This window comes from Agelaius phoeniceus, chromosome 20 (assembly GCF_051311805.1).
Source record: "Agelaius phoeniceus isolate bAgePho1 chromosome 20, bAgePho1.hap1, whole genome shotgun sequence".
NCBI classification, from domain to species: Eukaryota; Metazoa; Chordata; class Aves; order Passeriformes; family Icteridae; genus Agelaius; species Agelaius phoeniceus.
In genome coordinates, this window is record NC_135284.1 from 10742248 (window position 1) to 10762377 (window position 20130).

Genomic DNA, 20130 nt, shown 5'->3' on the forward strand with positions numbered 1-20130 from the left:
GTTTGGTCTGGTGAAGAGCAGGAATTGGCATCACAGCCACACCGGGGCTCTGGACCCTGGGCCAAGCAAGGTGGGACTGAAGCAGTGCTGGTGAAGGAGGGAAGGACCCCAGGGAGGTGGGGTCCCTGCTCTGACCCTCAGCAAGGGGAGAAGTGGCTGGCAGCAGAGCAAGGGGTGGGGCTGGCAGGTCCCGTGAAGCAGCTTTCCTCCACAGCAGAGACCAGGGACCACCTCAGACCATTTTGGTGGCCTCCTCTGGGCCTGCTCTACCAGCTCCATGTCTGTGCTGGGATGAGCTGGAGGCAGCTCCACTGAGGTCTCGGAGAGCAGAGCAGAGGGGGAGCATCCCCTCCCTCCCCTGCTGCCCACCACAATGGAAGGAGCCCAGGACACACTTGGCCTCCTGGGCTGCCAGTGCCCATGGCCAGGTCATGTCCCGTTTGTCACCCACCAGAACCCTCAGTTCTCATCCATCCATCCATCCATCCATCCATCCATCCATCCATCCATCCATCCCTCCCCAGTCTGTGTGGCCCTGGGGATGGCCCTGTCCCAGCTCCCTGACCCTGCACTCAGCTGGGCTGGATCAGCCCAAGGGCACTGTGGGGAGGAGTGGGAGGGAATGCAGGGGCAGGGGTGGGATGTTGGGATATTGGGGTGCAGGGTGGGATAATGGGATGCAGGTGGATGATGCCCTCTGGGTGGCAGCTGGAGATGCAGCCCATCCATCCCTGTGTTGCTCTGCCCACTCCTCCTGCTCCTCCACCCCAGCAGGTCCTAGGGGACCCAAACTGGGGTGACTGGGCACAGGTACCGGTGGTGTCTCCTGGCAGGGCTCCCCCACTGGTGGGGGGACACAAGGGTGCCCAGAGGCAGCACGTGGAGGGCAATTCCATCCCTGGTCAGGCTCTGCCCTCCCCACTCCCATCCCAGCCCCACAGCAGCAGCACGCTGCACCCCAAGGCACATAAGAGGGAGAGACCCCTCCTTGTGCCCCCTCATCCCAGAGCTGGATCCCAAGGGGTTCTCCCACCACACCCCAAGCTGGGTGTCCCTGTGAGTGCAGCACAAACCCCCCCAGTGTCCACTTTGAGCCTTTTGTAAGGGAACAGGAATTGGGAACAAGAGGCCACAGGGTGGGCCCCCACCAGCCTCAGAACGTGGGATGGCCAGGGATGTGAGGTACCCAGGGATGGGGGATGGCCAGGAATGGGCAATTCCCAGGGCCACAGGGTGCCCCCATTCGGTGGAAGCCACAAGGGGTTGCAGACAAGCCAGGTCAGCCGTATTTATTGAGAACGGTTGTGGAGGGATAAAAATATTTCCACTACTCTATAAGAATTTATAAACCTATACTCTCTGATCCATTAATAAACGCCTCTAGGACCATCATGCCAGGGGAGGGGCTTCTGTAAGAAAATAGCGAGATTAAAAAAAGGAAAGCACTAAATATTCCCTGCAGGGCCCTGCCCGGGGGGGCCCTGCCCACGGGGACCACGGGACCCCCGCTGGCACAGGGACACGGGGGGCACAGGCCGGGGCTGCCCTGGCACCCTGCAGCCCCAACCCCTGAGCCCCGGCCGGGCACAGCCCCCGCCAGCCACGCCCCACCCGGGGACCCGGCAAGGGGGCCCTGATGGGGACAGGACACATCCCCAGGGCAGCGAGCTCTGCTGATCCCACTGATCCACTGCTGCCACTGCTGCCACTGATCCACTGCTGCCACTGATCCCACTGATCCACTGATCCCACTGATCCCACTGATCCACTGCTGCCACTGATCCCACTGATCCACTGCTGCCATTGCTGCCACTGATCCACTGCTGCCACTGCTGCCACTGATCCACTGCTGCCACTGATCCACTGCTGCCACTGATCCCACTGATCCACTGCTGCCACTGATCCACTGCTGCCACTGATCCACTGCTGCCACTGCTGCCACTGATCCACTGCTGCCACTGATCCACTTATCCCACTGATCCACTGCTGCCACTGATCCACTTATCCCACTGATCCACTGCTGCCCCTGCTGCCACTGATCCACTGCTGCCACTGATCCCACTGCTCCACTGATCCCACTGATCCCACTGATCCACTGCTGCCACTGCTGCCACTGATCCATTGCTGCCACTGATCCCACTGATCCACTGATCCCACTGATCCCACTGCTCCACTGATCCCACTGATCCCATTGCTCCCACTGCTCCCATTGCTCTCACAGCTCCCACTGCTCCACTGATCCCACTGCTCCTGCTGCTCCACTGATCCCACTGATGCCATTGCTCCCACTGCTCTCACAGCTCCCACTGATCCCACTGCTCCACTGATCCCATTGCTCCCACTGCTACACTGATCCCACTGATCCCATTGCTCCCACTGATCCCACTGCTCCACTGCTCCCACTGATCCCACTGCTCCACTGATCCCACTGCTCCACTGATCCCACTGATCCCACTGGTCCCAGTCCTGCTGCATCCTCCCCATCCCCTGCAGGCTCTCCCAGACCTCAGAGGGGTTTGGATCCATCTCCCCGGGGATGCTGGAGGGGCGGCCAGGGCTCACCCTGGGGACACACAGTGGGGCTTTGCAGGAAGCAACACAGCTGGGGACATCCTTGGGGACACTACACAGAGACAGGGACACTACACAGAGCCCTGCGGGTGGTGACATGGCTGGACACATCCCAGGGGGACACAGAGATGCAACATAGCTCTGTGGGGAAGCAACACAGGTGGGGACAGTCTGGGGAGGGGGGAACAAGCTGCAGTGCTCTGTAGGGTAGCAACACCAACTGGGACATGGTGGGGGACATGGGGACACCATGGGGGGACATGGGGACACGCAGCAGCACTTTGCTGGGAAGCAGCACAGATGGGGATATCCTTAGAGAATACACAGGGCTGCTGTGCCAAGAAGCAGCAGGGACAGGGACATCCTGGGCACACAGGACACCACAGACAAGCAAGTGGCAGCAGGGGCTGAAATTCCAACCAGGGCCAGTGCTGTTGCCATGGGGTAAGAGGTGCCAGGGGCACAGGACACTCATTATTGCTTTACAGGGCCAACATCACGGTGGGCTGGGGGTGCCCAGCCTCTGATTTGGGGTCCAAGGGATTTTCCCTGGGGATATTGATTCCCCAGTGCTCCTTGTGCCACAGCCCTGCTGTCACTCAGTGGGGACAGGGTGAGGACACAGGGCTGGACACAGTTCCCCTGCACTGGTGCTGGCATGGAGCAGGATGGTGGCTGTCCCTTGGCTGTCCCTCTATCCCCTCTGTCCCCTGTGGTCCCCAGGAGCTGCTGTCCCTTCACGCTAGCCAAGGCCAGGGGAACAGCCCTGTCCCCCTCAGCAGCTGGGGCCTTTGGAGGGGCTGGCACCAGTGCCCCCCCTTTCCTCTTCCCTTAAGCCAGGGCCAAGCTGAGCATAAAGGCTGTAAGCAGGGAGCCCAGGGTGACACGGGGACAAGGGACACGCTGTGGGGACCAGGCTGGCCAGGGCCCTCCCCAGAGCTGTGGAGAAACGGGAAACCAAAGCCTGGGGGACCAAGCTGTCCCCAGTGATTAGGGGGGAGCAGGGCAGGGGACGCCGGGTTGGGTGCCCTGTCCCTCCCTGTCCCCGGCATCCCCTCACTGTCCCCGGGTGTCCCCGCGGGCGCTGGGGGTTGGATAAGGCGATGCCGCAGCTTAAGGTGGTGGGTGGGTGTTGGTACCGAGTCTGGCAGCGGGGCCGGGCGGGAGGAGCGTGATGTAAACATTTCTGATGGGGCCAGGAGGAGGACGAGGAGGAGGAGGAGGAGGAGGGACGAGCTAGTGCGAGTCCTTCATCTGCTTCTGGATCTTCTGGAGCATCTCCTGCATCCGCCGCAGCTGGAAGGGAGCAGAGCCGGGATCGTGGATGGTGCCCAGCCCCAGGCACGCTGCTCCCGTGCAAATGGGGCTCGGGCTGAGCATCCCAGACAAACTGGGATCGCCCAGCTAGGGAGGGGGTGGGGGGAACCCTTGGGTGCACCTCCAGACCCTGCTCGCTGGGGACGCTGCAGGAAGCGTGGCTCCTGATGGCTGTGCCATGGCCGGGCAGGAGGCAGTGGGGACGGGGCTGTGGGCGCTCAGCCCCACGCTCACCTCCTCGTCCTTCTCCCGGATGAGCTTCTCGGTCTCCACATCCGGCACCGGGGGGATCACGGGGATGGGGAAGTCTGTCCCGCTCTCCCGGGTCAGCTTGCTGTGGGCAGAGAGAGGAGGTGGGGGTGCTGCCCCAGCTCCCCAGGGACAGTCCCCCGGAGATGCCCCAACCCCTGCAGGGCCCCAGCAGCCCCTGCACAGCCCCTGGGCCCCATGGCCACCCTCAGAGTGGTGGAGGGAGGTCCAGGCAGCCCCCAAACCTCAGCACCCCCAACCTGCCATGCACCAACCAAGGGGGACCCAGGGACTTCCTCCACACCCTCCCATTTTGGGGAGAATCCCACTGGGGTCAGGCTCTCCTGGGGCAGTATTTTCCCTGCCGCTTTAAAACATCAAAACCTCCGCATCCCCCCTCTGTGCCCTGGCCTCAGGATGGGCTCTCCAGACACTCCATTGCCCTGCCAGTCCCGGGGATGCCCCACACCCTTTTCCCGAGCCTCTGCCCCCATTCGAGCCCATTCCTGCCGGAGAGAGCCGCGAGCATCCCCCTGAGGCCGCGCGGGAGCCGGGCCAGCCCAGCCTGGCTTCTCCCATGGCCCCGGGAGGGACCAGCCCTCCCACCCGAGCCTGGGGATGCCACCCCAGCGGCGACAACCGGGACACCAACAGCGGCTGGCAGGGTCACGCGTGCTGCCACGTGCCATCGCCACAGCCACGGCCAGCGCGGCCCCTGGGGCAAAGGGGTGATGGACACGGCTGGGACACGGCTGGGACACGGCTGGGACGGGCCATCCCTGAGCCGGCAGGACGGGCCATCCCTGTCCCAGCAGGACGGGCCATCCCTGTCTGGATCAGGACGGGCCATCCCTGTCTGGAGCAGGACGGGCCATCCCTGTCCCGGCAGGACGGACCATCCCTGTCCCGGCAGGACGGGCCATCCCTGAGCCGGCAGGACGGGCCATCCCTGTCTGGAGCAGGACAGGCCATCCTTGTCCCGGCAGGACGGACCATCCCTGTCCCAGCAGGACGGGCCATCCCTGTCTGGAGCAGGACAGGCCATCCCTGTCCCGGCAGGACGGACCATCCCTGTCTGGAGCAGGACGGGCCATCCCTGTCCCGGCAGGACGGGCCATCCCTGTCTGGAGCAGGACGGGCCATCCCTGAGCCGGCAGGACTGGCCATCCCTGTCCCAGCAGGACGGGCCATCCCTGTCTGGAGCAGGACAGGCCATCCCTGTCCCGGCAGGACGGGCCATCCCTGTCCCGGCAGGACGGACCATCCCTGTCTGGAGCAGGACGGACCATCCCTGTCCCGGCAGGACGGACCATCCCTGCCCGCGGGGTCCCGCTGTGCCGGGGGCTGGGCCAGCGCCAGGGCCGGGCTTTGGCCGCCTCGGGAGCCGCTTTGGAAGGCGCTGCCACTGTCTCGGCTTTGGCCCTGGGGACGTGGGGAGCACCTGGAGCTCCTGCCAGCCCTGGCAGCGACACAAAGCTGGAGCCGGGCCCCAGCAATGGGGTGAGCAGCAAAGGCTCTCAGCACCCCAAAATGGCGTCCCTGGGAGGACAGCACGACGGGGACACCCGTCCCTTGGGCAGCCTTGGGGGCTCAGTGCCACCTAACAGTGACACATCCCCAAACCTGGGTGAGCCGAGGTGACACCACCAGCACACAGCGTCCTTTGGTACCCCAAGGGCAGCTTGTGTGGGACACCAGTGGGTGGCCACAGGGCCATAGAGGGTGGCCACAGGGCCGGCTCGCCCCGAGGGCAGCTGCCTGGGCCTTGCTCAGGCACAGAAGGACCAAGACAGCGTTGGGTACCAACAAGCACTTTTATAGAGGGGCCAGCGGGTGGCAGGGCGAGCAGGGTGAGGCCCGGGGCGGCCAGGCCAGTTCCGGCTCAGTCGGCGGAGCAGTCCCCACAGCACAGCCTCAGCACGGAGGGATGGCTCCTGCCCCGGGGCACACAGGGAGAGACACTTAGAGGTGCTGAGAGAGGTGCCCACAGCCACTGCCAGCCCTCACAGCACGGCTCGAGTCCCCCGGGACCCACAGAGCCTCCACTCGCTCCCACACTGCTCTGACCCCTGGCTGGAGGGTCCCACTGGGGACCCTGCTGGTGGGGGCTCCCTCAGCACCTCGGGCTGGCTAAAGTCGGATGTGGGTGCTGTGAATTCTGCTGATCAGCGAGCAGAGCCCCAGCACTGGCTTGTGTTGGACTCCTGCTCTGGTGCTGGAGCCTGCAAGGATGCAGGGGCCCCCTCCCTGTTGGAGCCAGACATCCCCCCACAGTGAGCCCCAGGGGGATGCAGGATCCCCCTCGGTGCTGGACGGGCCATCCCTGCCCCAGCAGGATGGGGGAGACACACGCAGCCCAGAGGGGACACACGGTCCCCCTTGCTGCCGGAGCACACCCCTGACCCCAGCCCCAGCCCTGGGGGCACATGGTGTCCCCCTCACAGCTGGAACATGCCCCTCTAACCAGCCCCAGCTCTGGGGAGATGCAGGGTCCCCCTTGCTACCAGAGCATCCCCACAGCCACCCCGGGTGTGCCTCACTGCTGGAATATCCCAGCTAAGACAGACCCTGCCTCGGGGTCTGCAGGGCCCCTCAGTGCCGGAGCATCCCCAGGCACTCCCAGCCCAAGGGCACAGGGGGGCCCTTCACCACACCAGGGCTGCCCAGCACAGCACAGGACTGCACTGGGGCTGCCCGGCACAGCGCAGCACTGCACCGGGGCTGCCCGGCACAGCACAGCACAGCACTGGGGCTGCCCGGCACAGCACAGCACAGCACCGGGGCTGCCCGGCACAGCACAGCACTGCACCGGGCCTGCCCAGCACAGCGCAGCACTGCACCGGGGCTGCCCGGCACAGAACAGCACAGCACTGGGGCTGCCCAGCACAGCACAGCACTGCACCGGGGCTGCCCGGCACGGCCCCACGCACTGCCCTGACCTGTCGACACCGCCACTCGCAGTGGGTGGGGTCACCCCAAAGAAAGGAGGCCCCCGCCCCGGCCCGGCCCAGCCCAGCCCAGCCCAGCCCAGCCCCAGCCCAGCCCAGCCCAGCCCCAGCCCGGCCCCAGCCCGGCCCCAGCCCGGCCCCAGCCCAGCCCGGTCCAGCCCGGCCCAGCCCGGCCCCAGCCCGCCCCAGCCCAGCCCCAGCCCGGCCCGTACTTGCGGTTGCGCTCCTTGACCACCATGCGGGTCATGCTCTGGATGCACTGTGTGCGGTAGTTCTCGTAGTGCGTCTCCCGTGTCACGTCCTTCAGGTCCTGCATGTGCGTCCTCACCAGCATCGTGCGCAGCTTCACGAAGTCGCAGTGGGACGGGTTCTCCACTGCGGGGGACGTGGGGTCAGGGGCCACAGCCTGTCCCAGCTGTGTCCCTGTCCCCACAGGGGCAGCCCCGCGTTACCTTCCACGATGCCCCAGGGGTAGAGGCGCCCGCGGACGCGCCGGCCCTTGGCCTCCACCACCGTGTTGCTGCCGATGACGGCGAAGGGGATGCTCTCCTGCAAGGGCGGGGGGGATCAGCAGGGCCCTGCCATGACCCCCACCTGCCAGGACCCGCATCCCTCCACGTGCCCTCCTCGGCTGTGTCCAGCACCCCTTTGCCAGGATATTGCAAAGGCCCGGCTGTGGAGAGCCCCAGTGAGACAGCAGAGGTCATGGCATGTGTTTCCCCACCCAAGCCCCATCCCACCAAGCTGCAGGTGTCTCCCATGGGATCCTGGTGACATGTCTGGGTACTGAGATATGTGCCAGCCCCTCCATGCTGGAGAGCTTACGTGGCCCCAAAGAGTCCTGCAGGTACCCCAGGGTGACGTGTCTCCTGGCCACAGGGCTCTGCCCCTCCAGTGATGGAGCTGTAGGACCCAGACCCACCTTCAGTGCCTGGTCCTGCAGCTTGAACTCCTCATCCTCGTCCGAGTCGCACTCAGGGAATTGGTAGATGCGGATGCCATAGTGGTCGATCTCCTCCCGAATCTGGAGGCAAGCAGCTCCCTGAGGGCAGGGCTCCGGCCTCGGGAAGGGCGTGGGAGGCACCACACAGGGCCAACGTCCCCCAAAGCCTGGTCCCACCAGACCAGATGTCATGGACACCCCCAGTTCTTCCAACCCCCAGCTGAGCCCTGGGCAGATGTGTCCTTGGTGGCCATGGGGACAACATGGTCCTCTACAGTGCTGCAAGCCTGGAAAATGCTCTAGGGCAAATTCCAGGCAGGAGATGGATGGAGACCCCAGGGCACCCCCATGCCCGGGGACCTGCTGGGACAGCTCCCCTCACCTTGTTCTTCATGCGCTCCACCTCGGCAGGGGTCAGCGTGTCAGCCTTGGCCAGCACGGGCACGATATTCACACGCTGGTGCAGAGCTCTCATGAACTCCACGTCCAGGGGCCGGAGCCTGCGGGGGGAGCCTGGTGAGCCCCGTCCCAGCGAGCCCCTCCCCACCCCCCGGCAGTGTGGTGGGGCTGCCCCTACCCATGGCCGAAGGGCGAGATGAAGTAGATGCAGCAGTGCACTCGGTTGTCCTGGATGTTTTTCCGGTTGAGGCCACTTTCGTCACGGAAATACTGCTCGAACTGCTGGTCGATGTAGTCAGCCACTGGCTTCCAGCTGCAGGGACAGCGAGGTGACACCAAGTACTCTGTGAGACCCCCCCTGCTCTCTGTGGACCCCCAGCTCAATACCTCCATGGCTCAGCACCTAAGCCCAGTGAACCATGGGCATCCCACCCACCACAGGGTGTCCGCGCTGGGGAGACCCCCACCCCATGGCACTCACTGTCCCACCCACCCTGGGGACAGTCCCCACCCCATGGCACTCACTATCCCACCCACCCTGGCGACAGTCCCCACCCCATGGCACTCACTATCCCACCCACCCTGGGGACAGTCCCCACCCGTGGCACTCACCACTCGGTGTTGTTGACGGCGTCCCCGAAGCCCGGCGTGTCCACGATGGTCAGGCGCAGCTTGACCCCCTTCTCCTCGATGTCCACCACGTGCTTGGTGATCTCCACTGTCTGCGTGATGCGCTCTGTGGGGAGGGACACACCACCAGGGGGGACACCATGGGGACATGCTGCAACCCCCCAGCGCCATCCCCCACCCTGGGGGCTGGGTGACCTGGCTGGATCAGCTCTGACACACGCCATGCTCCATCAAGGAGAGGATGCTCCATGCTGTGGTCCCCACATCCCCATGGATGGTGGGCAGCCATCCCTTGGCGGCTGTGCCACTGCCACCCCAGGAGCCCAGCTCAGGCAGCACAGGGCTCTGCTGGGGCTGGGCCTTGCTCAGGAGCATTTCAGGTGACCCCACAGCTCCAGAGTGCATGTGCCCCTTCACCCCAGGACCCTCCATGTCCCTGCATCCCCAAGGATGCTCCTGCTGCATTGTGTGTTTCGGCTTTCACTCCAAGCAACGGAAACAAATCAAACAAACCCCTCCTGGGGATTTGGGCAACTTTGGGCCATTTTAATTCAAAAACTGGCTGCAGCTGAACTGGCACTGTGCTCCAGGCCCTGACTGTCCCCAGCCTCCCAGAAATGCTGCAGCTCCAGCCAATCCCCAACAAGCCAGGGCTTGTTTTCCCCGTGGAAATAAAGTCCCCGTGGGGGGTCCCCATCCTGTGCAGGGGGTTTCTCACTGCCTCAGAGCGGTCCCCAGTGCCAGTGGGCAGCTGGCAACACAGCACATGTCATTTCAGGGGCAGGGAGAGGGGCTGCAGCCTGCAGGAGCATCCCTGGGCTCTGCCACTGCCCAGGTCACCCAGGGCACCCCTGTGGGCCGTGACTGTCCCCTGACCTTCGGCATTGAGCAGCTTGCGGTCCCTGTACATGTCCGTCAGGAAGAGGCTGTTGACCAGGGTGGACTTGCCCAGCCCGGATTCCCCTGAGAAAGAAGGACAAAGATGAGGGGGCAGCCAGGATCCCCCCTCCCCAGTGCAGGGTGTTTGGGATGCAGAGTGGGGTGAGCACCCCAGGCTGGCTGGACCCCCGTACCTGCCACCATGAGGGTGAAGTCAAAGCCCTTCTTCACCGACTTGCGATGCACCTGGTTGGGCAGCGTGGCAAAGCCCACGTACTCCTTGTCATCCTGCAGAGGGCAGAGGGGACGTGGGACAGGGACACCACCAGCACACCTCCTACCCTGGGAAGCCCCCCCTTCCCCTGGGCCCACAAAGGGATTCCTGGGTTGGAGTTCCAGGGGATGAGGCCATGCCTGCCCAAAGCCTTTGTGTTCACAAGATGGGGACATCCTCCGTTCCGCAGCTCCTTGCCCCAGGTGTGTGTCCCTCCCTCCCCAGGGACACATCCTGCACCTCGGAGGAGTCGTAGGGGTCCAGCTGTCCCCAGGGGCTGCGCGGGCGGTTGGGGCTGGGGGGCGGGGGGGCGGCGATGTGCTGCTGGAAATCCGCGGGCCGGGAGCGGGAGAAAATCCTGGCGTCCCTCTCGTCACTGCCTTCGTCTGGGGGGACCCTGGCCCCGCTGCCCAGGGGGTGGCCGGGCTCCCGCCGGCTCTCCGGGGCCTCCACCTTCCTGGAGCTGTCAGCTGCTGGGCAATCCCGCAGGAACTGGGTCAGCTCAGCCTCGTCCGAGTCCTCCTTCAGAAAACGTTTTATCTGGGGACCAAGGGAGGAGGTGAGTGGCGGTGGCAGTGCCAGCCCGACGTGGCGCCACCCAGCTCAGCCTCACATGCCCCCAAACCGCAGCAGCCAGACACATGCAGCCTAAAGGTGGCAGGGTTGGGAGGAGAGACGGGACACGGCCACCCCAGGGGACCGGCCACCACCCTGGGGACAGCCACGGGTACAGCCATGGGGATGGCAGTGGGGACAGCCGTGGTCCCGTGCACCTCGGGCGCTTACGACTTGCGGCGTGGGGACGGCAGCCAGCTCCTGGCACTCCGGGGGACAGGGGTGGGCACCTTGCCCCTGGGCACCCCGCCGCTCCTCGGGGTCTTCTGGGGCAGCCAGGACCCCCCCGCGCCCCAAGGCCTGCCAGGACGACAGGGAGGGGGCCGGGAGGAGGCAGAGACACCAAGAAGAGATGAAGAGCGATTGGGGGGTGGCCTGAGCGGGGCTGCAGCCGGGGGGAGGCAGAGAGTGGGCAGGGGTCCCCTGGTGCCCACGGCCCCCGCCCGCTGCCCGTTCACGGGGTGTCAGCACAGGAGCCCCCGTCCCCACAGTCCCGGGAGAAAGGCAGGGCAGGGGACACGGAGACATGACCAGGACCCCGACACCTCCTTGCCCTGGCTGTTCCCGTGGAGCGGAGCGCGGGCAGCGGGCGGGGGGGGACAGGCACAGCTGCCCCCGAGCTGCTGCCCGTGGGCTGGCGGGGCTGGGATGAGGGACGGGAACGCCGGGATCGGGATGGCTCCACATCCTGTTTACAAGGCTGGCGGGAGGAGACGCGTTCCCAAGGGCACGTCCGGCAGCGGCTCCCGTGGGACCAAGCCCCGCTGCCAGCAGGCACCAATGTCCCCAAGGTCCCAAGGCAACTGCCAGGCGACCCCAGCCCCAAACGAGAGGCACGCAGGGGCCGGGGGAGCCCGTGACCCTGTGGGCTCCCAGCTGGGGAGTGTCCCCCCAGAGCGGGGCCTCGAGGCGAGGTCCCTCCATGGGGACACGTGTCCTGCCCTGCGCCTTGTCCCCGCTCGCTGGCAGTGCCGGCGGCAAGGCGAGATGCGGGAATCAGCGGGCTGGAAACAAGGTCACGGCGCTGCCCGGGCCGAGCGCTCGCACGCCTGGCCCCGCTCCCGCTGCCCCCGCGGCCACAGCACGGGGAGCACGGGGCCAGGCTGGGGGACAGCAGGTGGCCCCATGGCGGGGGCTGCGGGACCCCCGTGCTCCCCTCTGCCCCAGCGGGTCCCGAGGGCTCGGCGGGTCTGTGTGACCGCAGCATCCTCTTCCTCCCCGCCCTTGGCCTGGGGGGCCTCAGTGCCAGCCCCCAGCGCGGCCCAGCCGGGGACGCTCGGGGATGGGAGGTGATGCCGCCACCAGCGGCGAGCGCTTCCAGCCCTGCTGCCGCTCCATCCCTCGGGGCTCCAGCCCTTTGGGGCTCGCCCTCGAATCCCACCCCCGGCGAAGCCGATGACTTCGGCAGTGCCGCGGCACCGAGGTTCGCGCCCCATCCTTGGAGGTCCTGCAGCAAGTGCGGCCCCCGGCAGGGCTGTCCCGGGGACGGAGGATCAGCTGTGGCACCTTCCCGCAGAGCCGGGGTAGTCCGTGCCCCCACCCCCTGTGCCCCCTCTCTCGGCCCGCCGGGGACGGGCGCTGCCCCCGTACCTCTTGCCCAGGCTGCAGCTCGGGGCAGGTGGCCATGGCTCAGCCGGCGTCGCCCTTGGCCAGCAGAAGATGCCGAGTGGCACCGGCTGCGCCGAGGGCTGGGGAGCAGCATTAGCATAACTCCACCCTGGGCAGGCTCCGCACCCAGGAGCCAGGCACGGCCCCTGCGAGGGGCACGGCAGGGGAGAGGGACCCGCGCAAAGCCAAACCCAGCTCCTGCCCGGCTGGGGAGGTTTCAAGGACCAGCCGTCATTGGCCAAGGGAGGTCCTGGGGGGGCTGCAGGAGCACCGCCAGCACCGCCAGCACCCCTGGGCTGAACGCACAGATTGCCCACAGCCCAGGAGGACACTCAGTCCTTGGAAACACCTCTGTCCCAAGACAAAAATCCGCTCTCTCCTGGGACAAAACTCCCTTCATCCCGGGATAAAAATCCTCTCCATCCAAGTGCACACCACGTCCACTCCCACTGCCCCCTGAAGCGTTCCCCAGCAGGGCTCCACAGCCTCTTTGAGGACAGAAACCCAGTTTTCCCACACTCTTGCACCTGACACTTAAAGCTTCCCCACATGGCTTTGAGCTCTTGCTTGAGCTGGGCCTGGCTGGGAAGGACCCAGCCCCGGCCTGGGAGAAGCAGGGACGCTGCCCACCACAGGGATCTCAGGCAGAAGTTCCAGCATTCCTGCCTCGGCTTCCCCGGCTCATCCCTGGGAGGCAAAGGGTTAACAGTGCCCCAGGAGGAGCCGTGGGTGGCAGCCAGGGCTCCCCAGCTGTCACTTCGGGGTCACCAGGGATGGTGATTCACCTTGATGCGTGTCGAGATGCATCAGAGCAGCTCAGGCGCGATCCAGGGTCGCTCGGCCACTTTCCCAGCGTCCCAGCCCGCGCTCCCGGCAGGAGCAGGGATTTACGGCAGCCCGGGGCTGTGCCGGTGCCCCCGTAAGCAGATTACACACGCGGCTGAGTGCAAGCCGGCCTCACACCCGGGCTGTCAGCGGCCCCGCAGCCGCAGGAGCAGCCCCGTCCCCGCCTGTCACTCTGCATCGCACCGTCCCCGCGCGGTGACAGCCCGAGGGATGCGGCGCGGGGGGACACGGGGGCAGCGGGCAAAGCCTGACCTAGGAAAGCCACCGGCTGCCCCTGATCATCGTTCCATGGGTACCACATTCCCACGGGAGGTGTTTTCCGGGGCAAAGGAAGGGAACATCCCGGCGAGATGCTGTCCCTACCGCCAGGATGACAGAGGCGTCCCCAAGCCCTCTAAAGGTGACACCCAGAATGCCACCCGCGGCACGGCCACTGTGTCACTGCGGCTGAGTATCCCAGGCACAAACGCTGTCCCAAAGGCACGAACACCGCGCAGAAGCCCCCAGCGAAAGGCCAGCGCTGCCAGGGAGACAGGACCGGGGCTGTGCCTGGCCGCGCCTCTGGGTGCACGGGATGCTCCCCCTGCAGAGCCAGGGTACCCCCAGCTCTGCCATCCCACCCCTCAGCAGCATTCCAGATGGGAAACTGAGTCTCCCGGCAGCTCCAAGAGGAGCAGGGTGCCAGGCACCCCGAGGATGGGGGGCAGGCTGTGGTGTGGGTCCCTGCTCTGGGCAGGAGGTCAGCACCAGGTGGGTGAGCACAGGGGATGAGAGCCACAGCCCTTGGTGCAGCAGCTCCAGTCCCTCTCCCGCAGGAATCCTACAGTTTGAAGGGCCTGTGAGCACCTGAGTGGGGACCCCAGGATGGGACCATGGCTCCCTGTGAGCCAGGACATGACAGTGAGGCCTGTCCAGGCTGGAAACGCGGTGACATCTCAGCACGTGGGGCTGGGCACTCAGGGATCTGACCCGCTCAGAGCCAGGAGTAGAGAGCGGGGCGGGGGGGGACACCAGTGCTCATGCTGCTCCTCCGGGCCAGCTGGGAACTGCTTTGGGGACAGAGGGATGTGGCACTGGTGGCAGGGCACCGGCTCTGCCTCTGTGGGTCCTTCTGGAGCACCTCCAGCCCCAGCTCACCCCACGTGCACGGGCGAGGGAGCCCAGCTGGCCCCGGTCCCCAGCTGTGACTCTGTCCCCCCCCGATGTTTCCGAGGCTGATGTGTGCATCCCACAGCCACAGTCTGGAGCCTGTCGGGAAGGCGCTCCGTTGCGACACGCTCCGCCAGCCGCCCTCCTCTCTGCTTTCGCTGCATCCAGCTCCGGAGGAATGTGCCGGGCTGGTTCCCACGGCGCTGCCGGGGCAGCGCGGCCGCGGCGCTCCCCACCAGGGCCACTTGTCCCGGCGGCCACGAGCCGGTGCCACGCGAGCCACGGCCGCAGCCCTCGGTCCTCACCCCCACCCTGGACACGGCCCGAGGTCCCCGCGGAGACGTGGCCCGGCCGGGCGGCTCCTGGGGACCTGCCATGACCGCGGAGGAGTGAGGCAGAGCGGGAGATGCAGAACAAGCTCCCGCGGGCTGGGAATGCCAGCGGCGGCTCCGGACCCTGCCGGTGAGTACAGAGCCGGCTCCGTGCGTGTGACGGTCCCGGCCGAGGGCCCGGCCGGGCTGGCAGTGCCACCAGCGCCCCAGCCTGGGGACCTGCCAAGAGCTGGGAACCGATGCTCGGCACGGAGCCGCACCAGAGCGGCTCCCGCTGCCCACGCACGGACACCCGTGGGAGGAGCGCGGGACGGGGGACACGCAGGTGACGCTCCCGAGCGCTGCCCTCCCGGATGCCCCGGTGAGGGCCCATGGTCCCCTCGCCTCCCCCGGGGCTGCGCCCTCCGGGGCCGGGCAGGTGCTGCCCCGCCGCCCGTGTCCCCCCCGCGCTCCGCTGCGGCACCGGCGGCCCCGGTCCGCTCCGCCCCCGCGCACCGTCACCTTCACGGAGGGCAGCGGGCTGCGGGAGCGGGCCCGGGCTGCGGGAGCGGGCCCGTGCCACGGTGCGGGGCGGTGCGGAGCAGCCCGGGCCGGGCCGGTCCCACGTCCGCCCCGGCCTTACCATGGCTGCGGCGCCGGGCGCCGTCCGGGAGCGGCGGCTGCCGATGGGCACGGCCGGGCCCCGCCGCGGATTAGCAGAAATAGCAGCGGCGGGGGCGGGGGCGGCCCCGGGGCGGGGCGGGCGGGGGGGCGGGCGGGGCGGCCGCTCGGCATCACCGGCAGCGGCACCGGGCACCGGCAGCGGCACCGGCAACAGCAACAGCGCCCGGCACCGCGCACTGCACACGGGTACAGGCAGCGGCACCAGCGCTCGGCGCCGGCACCGGGACCGAGCGATGTGCACCGGGCACCGCACACTGGGCACTGGCACCACGCACTGGGTACCAGCACCGGGCACTGGGCATCAGCATCCAGCCTTGGCATTCGACTCTGGCATCAATACCTGGCACTGGCGCCGGGCACTCACTTTGGCACCGGGGCCGGGCACCGGGAACGAGCTCTGGCAGCGTTCACTGGGCACCGGGAGCTGCACAGGGCACGGGGTGGTGGCACAGGGCAGCAGCACCGAGCACAGGGCTCCAGCACCAGGAACAAGACACTGCAGCAGGGACAGGGCACCAGTACCAGGGACAGGGCACAGCACCAGGTGCAGGGTGCTGGGCATTGGCAGGGCCCGGTGCAGGCAGTGGGTACAAGGCCCCAGCCCCAGTTAGTGGTGCAGTGAGAGGGAATGGCCCCCATGACAGTGAGTGACCTCCTGGCAGTGTCACCAGCACCAGGCATTGCCCTGCAGGTACCAGGTACTGTGTAGGAGGCACTGAGCTCCACACCAGCCACTGGCTCGTGGGAGCATTGGGCACCAGTTAGGGGGTGTTGGGTACTGGGAAAACACTCCAGCCCACACATCCCACAGCACCTGCTGGCTACCAGGGACTGGCGACTGCACTGGGCACAGGTCACCAAATCCCAGTCTCCCAGTGCTCTCTCTGCAAAATCCCAGCAAGCCTCCCCCTCCCAAAGCCCTTCCCAGGGCTGCTGCTGAGCCATCCTGCCCCTGGCCTGGTGGGCTGGCAAAGGGACCCGGACACCCGGCTGTGCCCCTCTCCCCATCCCCACCCCCATCCCACCTCAGGGGCGGCAGCGCCTTCCCAGGATGCCCCCGAGCCCATGTGAGTGGCAGTGGCACGTGGCTGTGTCCCCGTGTCCCTGAGGGCAGGGAGGATGCTGGCACCGCGGGCGGGGATGCCCAGGGCGCTCGTGTTCCGGCCGTGAAAGGGGCCGGGGGAGCCTTGGCCGCGGTGGCTGCTCCCCGTGGCGAGCAGCTGGCACAGCTCAGTCCTCCCCATATTTCTGTCTCCCGGCCCTGCTGCTCCTCAGGACTGTCCTTGTCCCACTTCAAACCTACTCCAAGCCAGGGAGCTGGGGAGGTCACATGTATTCCCAGCACATCCCTCTCATGGGCTTCTCCTCACTTGCCTCAGTTTCCCTGCCCATGAAAAAAGCCAGGGTTGATTCCCCAGGAGGAGAAAACAGATCCAGCCCCAGTCAGACTCTGACCAAAGCCGTGTAACTCCACAGGGACTATTTCACCTTGTCCCCAACCTTGTCACTGCCTGGAATCTCTTTCCCTCGTATGTTATAGATCCAGGCTGCATCCAGATGGCTCTACATTCCCTTTATTCCCATAAATAACTATCACAGGCTCAATGCAGCCTCAGAGAGCACCGGTGGCCACCTTGACCCTGTATTTGGGGGGTCCAGGCAGGGATCCCACTCTCCTGGCACCTCATCTTGGCCGGCTGGGGTTGCGGGCAGGGGGCAGGTAGGGGCAGGCAGGGGCAGGCAGGTGAGGATGGCTGTTTACATCCCTAATCCCCACAGCCAGCGCTTTCCTCCAGGATTACCGGGGATTAGGGGCTCGGGGGCTTCAGGAGCTCAGCCCGGGCTCTCCCTGCCCTTCAAGGAGCAGCGCTGAGCCCCGCGGGGGCTGGAGGGCACTGCCGGGGTGAGCCGGGCGTTCTCAGGCCGCACTGCCAGGATGAGCTCGGTGTTCCTGACCTGGCCAGGGGGCACAGCCCGGGGCAGCCACTCTCTTGTCACCGCCTCGCTCCGGTAGCCCAGTGCCCATCGAGGCCGGGGAGCTGCAACCTGGGCTTTACACGGAGCATTAAAAGCTGAAGGGATCAGCTGCGGAGCGGGAGGGACACAGGGGCTGCACGTTCCTGTCTGGGAGATGACGCCAAGGGGAGCGATGGTGACGCCCAGGGAGGGTGGCACAGCTGGAAAGGTCCCCAAGGTCCCCGAGGCACCCCGGGGTCCCTCGGGCTGGCAGCAGCAGCGATCCTCGGTCCCGGCCCGGCTGGGAAGTCTCCGCTCGCTACCGGGGCCCGGAGCTCTATAATTACCATGGGAGGCTGAGTTATTTTGGGAAGCGGCTTTGCTGCTGCCAAAGCTTTTATTCCTCCAAACCAAAACAAGATGGAAAGAGCCCAGCCCAGGATGCTGCATCCGGCGGGCGTGGGGAGCTTAACCTCCTCGTTGCCTGCCCCGGGGCTGCCCCTGCCGGCTCCCCCTGCCCTGGCATCACCGGCACCGGCTCCTCCTGCCCTGGCATCACCGGCACCGGCTCCCCCTGCCTGCAGCGGCATCACCGGCACTGAGACAGCGTCCGGGGCTTGCGCTGCCCGGGGGGCTCAAAGGAGGGCCGGGGGGGAAGATTGGGGGTCACGGAGACCACAGGGTGTCAGCCAGGCATGGGATGAGGCTGGGGTCAGTCCTGTCCTCGTCTGCTGGCAGGTCCAGAGGCCACATGTTCGGATGCTTCCCTGCATCTGCCGTGAGCACCTCTGGTTTTAGCTCTTTCTCTTGCAACAGGGTCCCTCTGGGGGCCTTCCCAGCACGGTGGCTGGGCCCAGGAATGCCATGGGCAGGGAGTGGAGCACCTCACTGCAGTGACACATCCCAAGGGACAAAGCCCCAAGGATCCATCCCCAAAGCCACCAAGCACAGGCAGAAGTTCTGCTCTCCCCTCTCCAAAGCAGCCAGACTCCAAGCTGGGAATAAAGTAATTTTTCACACTGTGGAAAGGATGAGCCACGTCAGGCACCCCACAGTGCTCCCCAAGATCTGCCCCAGCAAAGGGATGAGGTGCGCTGGGGGAGGTCTGTGCTCAGAGTGTACCCTGAAAACCAGGGGTGTAGCTCCTGCCTTTTGGCTTCTTTCCCTTGGTCTGAGCCTAGAAGGGCTGCCCATGCCTGGGCTGCTCCCTGTGCTTGAGTCTAATATGGCAGCCAATAGCCCCCAAACCTACAGTCTGGGGTCCCCCAAACCCAAAACCCACATGCCAGGGTCCCACAGCTCCCCAAACCCGCATATCACGGTCTCCCCATCCTTGGGCTGTCTGCAGGGAGCTCCTTCTCAGAGCAGGGGGGCCTGGGGGTTCTAAGGGTCCACATTCCCCAAGTCCAGGCAGTGTCAGCCCCTTGGAGGGATTTGGACATGGGATGTGCTCTAAAGAACAGTGTCACAGCAGTTGGGAAGGTGTCACAGACATCCAAACCCAGGAGCCCACGTGGTCCCACCCAAGCCCTGCCCACAGGAGGCCCCCTTTCCTCCTTGGACTGAACCTTCCCACAGCTCATCACACGTCACCAGCTCCTAAATCCCTCCCAAAGGACTCATCAGTCGATGCTGCCCATCCCTGGTCCTGCCTGGAGCCCTGGTGGCACTGGGCAATGCAGGAGCACCCATCACTTACCACCCCTCCGGAGTCCCAGTGCCAAGGGGCTGTGCTGGAGCTGGGGGAGGATGGCAGTGGATCTGAGGAGAAGCCATTTTTCCCACCAGAAGCAGCTGAGGATTTCAGGTAGCCCCAGTTGTCCCCTCCCAGGTGCCTGTGTCCCCACAGGACACAGGGATGGGCCCCAGTGCCCCCAGCTGGCAGAGAGGAGCAGGATGGCAGAACCATGTTCCCAGGGCTGTGTTTATAAATGCCACCTTTATGTAGACCTTACCAAAACTGCTGGCAAATGAGGTGGGAACTGTTTCCCATGGGATTTTCTTGCCTGGATTTGGCCAGCCTCACCTGTCAGGGACCAGAGGACACTGGAGGGGGGACAGGAGCTGCAGTGACAGCTGCAGTGACAGCCCTTCTTCCCATGCCCACACCCCACAGCCTGCTCCAGCTATGGGGGAAATTGAGGCAGACAGACAGCTACTGACCCCCACCATTGGCTCAGAGCTCCACCAGGGTTTTGGGCATCTGGATGTTCCCCATGGGAGCTACCAGGTCCTGGTGACATGTGTGACCCAAGGAAGTGACTCCTATCCCAGCCCAGGTTGCAGAGGGGATGTGTGACAGTGACACCAAATTATGGAGGGAGGGCTCAGGCTGCTCCAGAGCCACACAAAGCCCCTGTTCCTGAGCCAGGGGAGGGATCCTGTACCACCTCTGGGGACAGGGTCAGCTGTGACAGACACCCTGCAGAGCCACGTGCCAGATGCAGGATGGGAGATCAGAGGGGTGGAGGACAGGAATGATCCCAGGATGTCTCTAGTCCAGCCCCTGGCTGAGCTGGAAAGGGCTCCAGAGGATCCCAGAGCCATTACCTGCTCACCACTGGAAAATCCTCATGTGAGGGTGAGTCTTGCAGTGGCCCGGGATGGGGATGAGACCCCATGTCCCCAAGGAGCTGGACACCCCAGCTGGACCCCTGTGACCCTCCTCCAGCTCCACACATCCCTGTGCAGCTGGATGCCTTGGTGGGATCCCAGCAATCCTTTTCCAGCTCCACACATCCCTGTCCTGAC

General features: G+C 65.8%; 1 protein-coding gene across 3 annotated transcripts; it reads right to left on the minus strand.

Annotated features, from left to right (window-relative positions):
* Nucleotides 1–1274: 1274 nt before the first annotated feature.
* On the minus strand, nucleotides 1275–15519 carry SEPTIN4 (septin 4). Of its 3 annotated transcripts, XR_013184879.1 has the most exons (13): nucleotides 12416–15319; nucleotides 10451–10750; nucleotides 10131–10224; nucleotides 9934–10020; nucleotides 9040–9163; nucleotides 8606–8740; nucleotides 8411–8528; nucleotides 8008–8109; nucleotides 7538–7634; nucleotides 7298–7460; nucleotides 4123–4222; nucleotides 2308–3867; nucleotides 1275–2253 (listed from the first exon to the last, which is right to left on the minus strand). XR_013184879.1 is itself a non-coding variant. In XM_077188774.1 (12 exons), the coding sequence occupies exons 1-12, from the start codon at nucleotides 15383–15385 to the stop codon at nucleotides 3808–3810; spliced, it is 1383 nt and encodes a 460-aa protein (XP_077044889.1). In that variant the 5' UTR covers nucleotides 15386–15519; the 3' UTR covers nucleotides 1275–3807. The 3 variants fall into 3 exon arrangements, 2 of the variants coding, with proteins under 2 accessions (XP_077044889.1, XP_077044888.1); XM_077188774.1 differs by lacking the exon at nucleotides 12416–15319 and adding an exon at nucleotides 15383–15519 and having other exon boundaries at nucleotides 1275–3867; XM_077188773.1 differs by having other exon boundaries at nucleotides 1275–3867.
* Between the last annotated feature and the right edge of the window lie 4611 nt (nucleotides 15520–20130).

Excerpts from the sequence above, each read along its gene's own strand:
- SEPTIN4 (XM_077188773.1), bottom strand. The coding sequence starts at position 12,451 with ATGGCCACCTGCCCCGAGCTGCAGCCTGGGCAAGAG. Across the intron at positions 8,110-8,410 it reads TGGAGCGCATGAAGAACAAG|ATTCGGGAGGAGATCGACCA; the intron begins GTGAGGGGAGCT and ends GCTTGCCTCCAG. Across the intron at positions 4,223-7,297 it reads GTCAAGGAGCGCAACCGCAA|CAAGCTGACCCGGGAGAGCG; the intron begins GTACGGGCCGGG and ends CTCTGCCCACAG.